Source organism: Osmerus mordax, chromosome 5 (assembly GCF_038355195.1).
Source record: "Osmerus mordax isolate fOsmMor3 chromosome 5, fOsmMor3.pri, whole genome shotgun sequence".
In the NCBI taxonomy this organism is placed as follows: domain Eukaryota; kingdom Metazoa; phylum Chordata; class Actinopteri; order Osmeriformes; family Osmeridae; genus Osmerus; species Osmerus mordax.
In genome coordinates this window covers 18,076,543-18,084,854 of record NC_090054.1, presented here as the reverse complement: position 1 = coordinate 18,084,854, position 8,312 = coordinate 18,076,543, and the positions used below count along the sequence as shown (strand labels likewise).

The 8,312-nt window shown below is 42.3% G+C and overlaps 1 protein-coding gene across 1 annotated transcript; it reads left to right on the top strand.

Annotated features, from left to right (window-relative positions):
- Nucleotides 1–1,305: 1,305 nt before the first annotated feature.
- LOC136943288 (sulfotransferase 6B1-like) lies at nucleotides 1,306–8,084 on the top strand. The gene is made up of 7 exons (XM_067236554.1): nucleotides 1,306–1,584; nucleotides 3,079–3,191; nucleotides 4,585–4,674; nucleotides 5,427–5,553; nucleotides 5,918–6,012; nucleotides 6,186–6,342; nucleotides 7,452–8,084. The coding sequence occupies exons 1-7, from the start codon at nucleotides 1,392–1,394 to the stop codon at nucleotides 7,577–7,579; spliced, it is 903 nt and encodes a 300-aa protein (XP_067092655.1). The 5' UTR covers nucleotides 1,306–1,391; the 3' UTR covers nucleotides 7,580–8,084.
- The last annotated feature ends 228 nt before the right edge of the window (nucleotides 8,085–8,312 follow it).

Genomic DNA, 8,312 nt, shown 5'->3' with positions numbered 1-8,312 from the left:
AACCAGTCTGGGTAAGTTGATCCATGTCAGTCCATCTTGCTATTTTATAGAACGTTCATGTCCCATAACACACAGGACATGAATAAAAACAACTGCTCCTTTGACACCCTATTTTTTGTCTGTCCATAGTACTGTGGTTGTGGCTGTGGGTGGTGATTTGCCAAAATCCTCCACAAAAAGGCATCTGCCCTTTTAATGTGATTCAGGGATACAAAAGGTTTAGTCATAACACATCACATTATGTCTACATCTCCTCCAGTGCACACTTTCACAGTTAAGCCATGTTACATTTAGTCATTTAGCAGACGCTCTTATCCAGAGCGTTCCACATGAAGCTATGCCAACAAGCTGAAGGACTGTCCTGGAGAAGCTGTCACTCACAACAGCTTCTCTGCTCTGGACTTTCCCTTGTGATCTAACAAGCTTTTCCAAAAGGTTTGTTCAGAAACGATTAACTGCCATAAAGTGTGTGGGACTGGAAATGGATGGGAAGTGTAATGGTGAGCTTGGAAATTATATCGGTTGGTGGCTTCCTCCTTCCACTCCCTCCGGCTTCCATACTGGAAGCCGTAGAGGAGTTTTATTTATTTACCTATTTCTATGGTTGTGAATAGTCACATTGTTCAGAAACTGTTAATCAAGTGACACTGGGATGTGTATATGAATGAGGTGGTGTCCTGGGATTGGCTTCTTTACTGGTTGAAACTAGTCGCTGGAGTCCCCACTCCACTTGGTTGGACATTTCATCTGGGATATTTCAGAAACACTCCACATTCACAAAATGACTGACAGACGTCTAGCAGTTTACTGTGCGTACTAAATACATTCAGTAAGTTAGGTTGTGTGAGAAAGAAAAGAAACAAATGGCCAATCTACTTTCATGCATCATTGAAGAGGACACGGTTAGACATGGAATACTGTTTTGAGAGATTATGACCAGTCCTGTATTACCTCACCAAAAGAGAGCAATCCTCCCCCAACCCCCCGTCTTATTTTGGAAGAGGCTCCAGTGAGGGAAGGCATTGCAGCTACAAAGAAAAAAAGACAGAGTGGTCCCTCCCATCTGGTTAGCATTGCAGAAGCATCACCCAATCGATCACTGCCCACGATAGAAACTCCACAGGCTCCAACTGAAACCAGGAAACTCCCACTTCTCATGAAAGCATTATCTGAAGAGGCGGGCCCAGCTCCTCCTCTTCCTTCTCCTCCTCCTCTAGTATACTACTATACACTCACACCCACAACTATAAAGTCACACTCACAGAGCCCCACTCCCTCACACAGAGAGTAGAGTGCATGGACTTCCAGCTGCACAAATAGAGACTTGTCCATTGAATCTGAAAGTGAGATTTTCTGGAGAACTTTTCTATTTGACACTAGATTTGATCAATATGAGTTCCATGTTCCCAGCCAAAATTCAGTCCAAGATGGAGCTGGCAAAGGGCATGAAGGAGGAGGAAAAGTTGTACATGTATAATGGAGTGCTGTATCCTGTCATTATGTGCCCGGAGGAGAACCTGAAGGCTTTACAAGAACTGGAAGCCAGGGAAGATGATATCATGCTAGTTGCCTACCCCAAATGTGGTGAGTAAAAACTACTTGCCTACAGTAGTTCAGTAAAAAGTGAATGTGAAACATTTTTCTCTTGTTGGTTACAAAACATCCTTGTAATTAAAGACTGTACGTTTTCTATGATATAACCATCTTTGTATTTGTCTTCACCGTCAAGAAAATGTTTTCAGATTCTAGTGAAATTCCTTGTTCTAAAACAAGGGCCATAAAGTTTCTCCTACATTAGATTCTAATAAATGTTCTAAAAAAACCTGTGACTGGAGTATACCCTAAACTCAAAGGCTAGAGATAGTTATGGTACTTAACTAAACATTGTCTCCTTATTTGTAAGAGGCTATTTTAATGTTGTTATCGAAAAAAGCACAGTGGTTATGAACACTTTATGGGGGGATTTGTGTTTTGTATGTATCATGTGATTGATGAAGATAGGAGACTGCAACATCTCCAAAATAATCTGCCAGCTAATTTAAGTGGGCCAATTCACAGCAGCAGCTCTATACTTTTATTTCGCAGTGCTGGTAAACAGCAGTGTACTGTGTGAGCGTGGAGGTTACAAACAAAGACAAAACCCACAGTCTTTAGCAGCCAAACGTCTTTTCATGAGGGAAAGGCGGAGCATTGAACTGTGTACAGCGCAGTCAAGGGACACAGAAATGGTGTGTGTTTGGGAAATGTTATGTGTGTATTTTAGTACCGAGCCTCCGCTCACTGCAAAAAGTAGCATGAAAAAGGAGTCATCCCTGGGGAAAACATACATGCCTCGCCCCATGCCACAGACGGATGGGCCCCACAGTGTGGGGTTCTGTAAAGGGAGAGTGTCTGCTGCCTCCCCCACCATCTGTAGACTATTTGGAACGCAAACTCTCCATTTAATTTCCCTCCCTCCCCCTCCCTCCCTCCCTCCCTCCCTCCCTCCCTCCCTCCCTCCCTCCCTCCCTCCCTCCCTCCCTCCCTCCCTCCCTCCCTCTCCCTCCCTCCCTCCCTCCCTCCCTCCCTCCCTCTCCCTCCCTCCCTCCCTCCCTCCCTCTCCCTCTCCCTCTCCCTCCCTCCCTCCCTCCCTCCCTCTCTCTCCCTCCCTCCCTCCCTCCCTCCCTCCCTCCCTCCCTCCCTCCCTCCCTCCCTCCCTCCCTCCCTCCCCTCTCTCTCTCTCTCTATCTATATTTTGTAAAACAGGCAGTTACACATTAGTTTTCTGTCCTGGAATAAAAAGTTGATTTAGGCAATGTATCACATAGGACATTCAGCTAGTCTCTAACAAGCAAAATCCCAAGTGTGTGACTTTGGCAATGTATTTGGAATTTTCCAATATAGGTTCAGAGTCCGATACAGAGTCCTATCTTAATTAGCAAGTTTACAATCCTTAACATGCACAAAAAAGATCATTCTGTGCATGTTGAAAACTGAAAGTAGATAAAAGATACAGGCACACATTTACAACTAAATGCTCTCTGTGAGGAAAATGTACGGCTATCTACTGTAATGTTGTAATCTCCTTGTTTCCTGCAGGTTTCAACTGGGCAGTGGCAGTGCTTCGGAAAATCATAACTGCTTCTTCTGGAGAGAAAACTGAGAACAAGATCCCTCCACTCATGGAGTTCTTTGGGCCCGAAATGCTGCAGGTGTGTTCCTGTGTGTGTGTGTGTGTGTGAGTGTGTGTGTGTGTGTGTGTGTGTGTGTGTGTGTGTGTGTGTGAGTGTGTGCGTGCGTGCGTGCGTGTGTGTGTGTGTGTGTGTGATACTTATATATATCAACTGTCAATGTTGGAATGTTCCATCTGCCAGTTTCCCAAATTGGAATGTTTCACTAGTACTTGAAAATCCCTGTAACTGGACAAATACACTATGAAATTATGCTGGCACTGTCAGGCCAAATAGTGTCCTAGGGCCAAATAGTGTGCTACCTGACGTCACAATGCCGTTCCGATGCAAGGACGCGCCCGTCGCTATGCCGACCTTAAATTCCTGAGATATCTACGCGTGCTAGCAGGAAACTGTCATGGTTGCTATACTGGGTACTAGGTACGAAGTTTTGTATTTAGGCTTATTTAAACCAGTTTATTCTACTCTACGATTTAAAGTTTTCACTCCTAGCACGACAGTTTCCTGCTAGCATGCGTAGATATCTCAGGAATTTAAGGTCGGCATAGCGACGGACGCGTCCTTGCATCGGAACTGCATTGTGACGTCAGGTAGGACACTATTTGGCCCTAGGACACTATTTGGCCTGACAGCACCCCTAACTCAAGCCCCTAGACTTCATCTCAGGAGTGTAAACCTAAATGAGCAGTGTCAAACAAGGTCACTCATCACCCAAGTGAAGCCTGGTCTCTCACTCACTCTCTTGACTCCAACAAGTCGAGAAGGTCTCCTAGTGTGTTATAGTCAGAGTCAAGCTTGAACTCTCTAGACTAGTATTTTGTGCTCCCTATGTAAATAATAAAATAAGGCCTCTCATTATGTAAACATTCCAAGAATGAGAATCACCATACAGGCACTGTGCATGTAACATGATTCAGTGTACTTTCCTTTTAGGCCTCTTTTTGTGAATGTTCAATTAGGAACACACGTTTGGAATGTGACAGAGAACACCATATGTGTTCAGTAGTTATTTATGTGCTACCAGGCCACCCTGGCTTAACTGGAAACTCTAACACAAACTGCTCAAATGCAAAACCAGTAATGGACAAACCTTGAGGAATTCACTTCTATGAACCAGTGAAACCACATTTTCTTGAATGTATGCAACTCTGGGGCTGGAGAAGTTCTGTGGGTGGCAATACTACTCAAGCGGTCTCTGTATCAACAGCTGAGTCAGCAGGGAATGGTTTGTTCACTTTTCTTAACTGTGACTAAATCTATCTACTGTTTATATCATGCCATGATTCATGCTGTGTGCAAAGAGATGGTCTTATAGTATGTCTCAGACATCACAGACAATGTTTACGGTGACCATTAAAAAGTTAATTTACATTTATTTCCAAGATGAAAAGTCAGAAATGATTTTTCCTGACAGGTCATTGGTCAAGCACCATCTCCAAGGTTCTTGGGGACACACATGCATCCAGATAACATCCCTGCATCTTTCAACGCAAAGAAAACAAAGGTCAGCAAAATTATCAGAATTTGACTCTGCAATCTTTGTATTGCAGACTCACCGCTGTCTACAATATTGTGATTTCAAATGTTGCAAAATAACCAACTTGAATTTTTTTTGTTTTGTTTTTCTGATCACTAAATGGGGCCCACTCTTTAATGGGATGTATATAAAAAGTGGTGTGTGATTTTTGTACAGTACATACAGCGTTTCTTTCATTCTAAACTTTTAGTTCTGACTATGCATGTGGAGTCTAATGGTCTGCACTTCCTTTTTTGATTGCAGAAAATTCCATTGTAAAAGAAGCAATCATTCCAATGTTATGATGTAACCAGCGACCTCTAACATCCGGTTGCTGTAGGAGGATTGAGTGCTCTTCTATAGAAGCCATGCTAAAAAAAAAACCATACTGTATAGTCATGCAGTATAGTGCCTACAACACAAATCAGCACTGAGCACTATTAATTGAACAACAATGTTGTTCAATTAATTAATTAACAACAATGTTGCTCAATTAATGGAGAGGAGAGGGTTTCCACCTTCTCATCACACTTGATACTAGACCATTTGTCGAGCAGAGGACACACTGTGTCTTTAAATTCTTCCCAAAAAATTCCCTTGGGATCTAAAGCATGTCCAGAGAAACATGTCTGAGAATAGTCTGTCTCACACTGGCCTGTAATTCAGCTATGCATTGCCCTAAGGGGACTAGTACAGCCAAATTGAATTGAGATTAATCCATCTGTGTTGATTGCAAACAGATGCTGGTCATTTTCAGGAACCCTAAAGACACACTGGTCTCCTTCTACCACTTTTCAAACAAGAACCCTGTTCTCCCCACCGCCGAGTCCTGGGACAACTTCTACTCACAGTTCATGAGCGGGGAAGGTACTTTGCAGTGTTTCTCTTCGTGTGCACTCACACATGCTGTGGGCACAAGCACCAGAGCAACCTAAGAAGTCTCACAAATAAATACACTTTCATTTTCACTTTCAGCAAAAAAGGTATTGTTTATTGATTACCGATTAAATGCATTTAATATGGACGAAGAGGGTAGGGCAACTGTGTCAACTGCAACTCTGTTCTCTAGTCACTGTCTTGTACCACTTTGAGACACATCTGGACGTGATCATCTTCTCATATCATTCTGTAGGTTTTACTGCTGCATGTTTTGTCAAACTAAGTCTGTCTTGTCAGTGAGATCATAAAAAACAAATCCTAGCCTCTGATCCATATGTTTACCTGCTCCTAGTTCCATGGGGTTCGTACTTTGATCATGCACTGGCCTGGGAGAAAAAGATGGATGACCCCAATGTGATGATAGTGACTTTTGAAGAGCTAAAACAGGTCATGTTTACCTCCATCTGCTTCATATAGATATAAACAGACGTAGTATTATTAGTATTATATTACATATCACAGTATTTATTTTCATTGGTTAATGTTGCTGTATGCTACATGATATACCCTGAAGTTGATTTAGAGAGATTGATGTTGATGTTTCATTTTGTCTCCCCCAGGACCTCAATAAAGGTGTGCGTCAAGTGGCCGATTTCTTTGGCTTCAACCTGACTGATTCTCAAGTCCAGGCTATCACTCAGGAGAGCACCTTCAATGCAATGAAAGAGAGCTCCAAGGACTCCCATGGACAGATGGGCAACATCTTCTTCAGGAAAGGTGTGTGTGTGTGTGTGTGCGTGTGTGTGTGTGTGCGTGTGTGTGTGTGTGTGTGTGTGTGTGTGTGTGTGTGTGTGTGTGTGTGTGTGTGTGTGTGTGTGTGTGTGTGTGTGTGTGTGTGTGTGTGGGTGGGTTTTTGGGTGTTCTTGCAAATGAACATGCACTCCTGTATATATCGTGGAATGCGTGTCTGAGCATGCTGTATGTTCGTGAGAGCAGTATACCTATGTTTTGTTTGTTTAGAAACAGACAGTGTGTTTAGAATTCAATGCACAAGAATCAAGCCCAGTCCTGTGTGAGGGAACCTTGTTCTTAAGATGTCCTTAAATACAACCTCCTACGCCTTATCTCCGAGTTGAATGCATTACTTATTTGTTGCATAACTCTGTATTCAGCAAACCATTTTTGTTCCATGCATACTTTTTACTGCTCATAATGGGCTTTTCATGTCATGGTTGTATGAAACTGTAAGTTTCATTAGCTCAATTTTTTCTTCTTTCATATTTTAAACCTAAATTTGTTCAATTCTCTTCCTAAAACCCACTAGAGGAAACTATTTAAAAGGATATTTTCAAACATTTCTTCTGGGGGAACATGCCCCCAGACCCCCCTAGTTTTGCTGGGTCACAGGAAAAATAATAGGTTTTATCTGGGGGCTTAGCCCCCCCCAAAAATGGGAACCTAGATTCGCCCCTGTTCCATAACCTTAGAAAACCTCTCATAAACACAGACTAATGTACTCTACTGGATTGTATGTGTTGCCTTGGCAGTTTAATATAGGGTGTATCTTTTAACAGGACTACATTGTGGCAACATAAGTCATGCTGCCACCTCAAAAGTCACATGCATGCTATATGCATGGCTTATAGGTGAAACATACAGCATAGTGTATTTAAACAAACCACGTGGACATGTACAAGAGGTGGGACAGATGATTTTCTGTTATGTTTTCCTTATCTCTGATTTGAAGTGAAAATCATTCTATCAGCTAATGTATCACTCTGCCCTGCAAACAACAGATGGAAGGAGTCATGAACACAGTTCAATGGTTTCAACAGTTTTTATCACATCATTTTTTCTTCAAATTGGTTTATCATCCCTGTCCCCAGGGGAGGTAGGGGACTGGAAGAATCACTTCAGCCCAGCCCAGAGTCAAGAGATGGATGCTGCCTTCCAGAAGCACCTAGCAGGCACCAAACTAGGAGCCAAATTGAACTACGACCTGCACTGCAAGTAGGCCGTGTTTTCAACGGGAAAAGCACAAGCAGACACCCTACCTGCACATGAATGACAAGTGTCAAACAGCAAGTGAATAGAACAAGTGTCGTTCTATCACGCAATCTGAGCTTTTGCTCAAACCAAGCTACAGTGCCAGAAAGATGCCATTTGTTTTAATTGTTTTAATTGTTCCAGGCAGATTCAACCACGCAGATAACGTACTTAAGATGATTGATATCGTGTTTATCATAGGACTGATCTCCGTCAGAACAACAGAGGTCAGGACAAGGGATACCAAGGCAGGGAGGGGGGATCGTGCACAATAGGACACAAAAGAGAAGAACTTGCCAATTATACATCACTGGACAAAACATCCATACAATACTACACTGTAGCCACTCAAGGATATATACTCTTCGTGAAACTGTGACTTTGGAAAATACATAGTAAAAGATAAACCTCTAGATTTTATATACAACTTGTACAATTTGTTTTTATATCACTGAACTTGAATAAAAAGTGTTTTCACAGACTGATATTCTTGCGTGTTTATTACTTACACACAGTAGATTTTGCTCGATTCAGCATCAAATTACTTTCTCCCAGTCAATATGGAGTTTAGTCCTAAATTTTTTTCATTTAATATAATAAGATGCTGGGCAATAGCTTTGGGCTAGGGCGTATTCTTGCTATTTCGTCTGTAGCCTGTGACAGTTCTCAATTGAAAACTCTTCTTTTGGAATCACCTTATA

Coding starts and splice junctions, on each gene's coding strand:
- LOC136943288 (XM_067236554.1), top strand. CDS start 1,392: ATGAGTTCCATGTTCCCAGCCAAAATTCAGTCCAAGATGGAGCTGGCA. Junction 4,675..5,426: donor TCAACGCAAAGAAAACAAAG/GTCAGCAAAATT, acceptor GATTGCAAACAG/ATGCTGGTCATTTTCAGGAA. Junction 6,343..7,451: donor CAACATCTTCTTCAGGAAAG/GTGTGTGTGTGT, acceptor CCCTGTCCCCAG/GGGAGGTAGGGGACTGGAAG.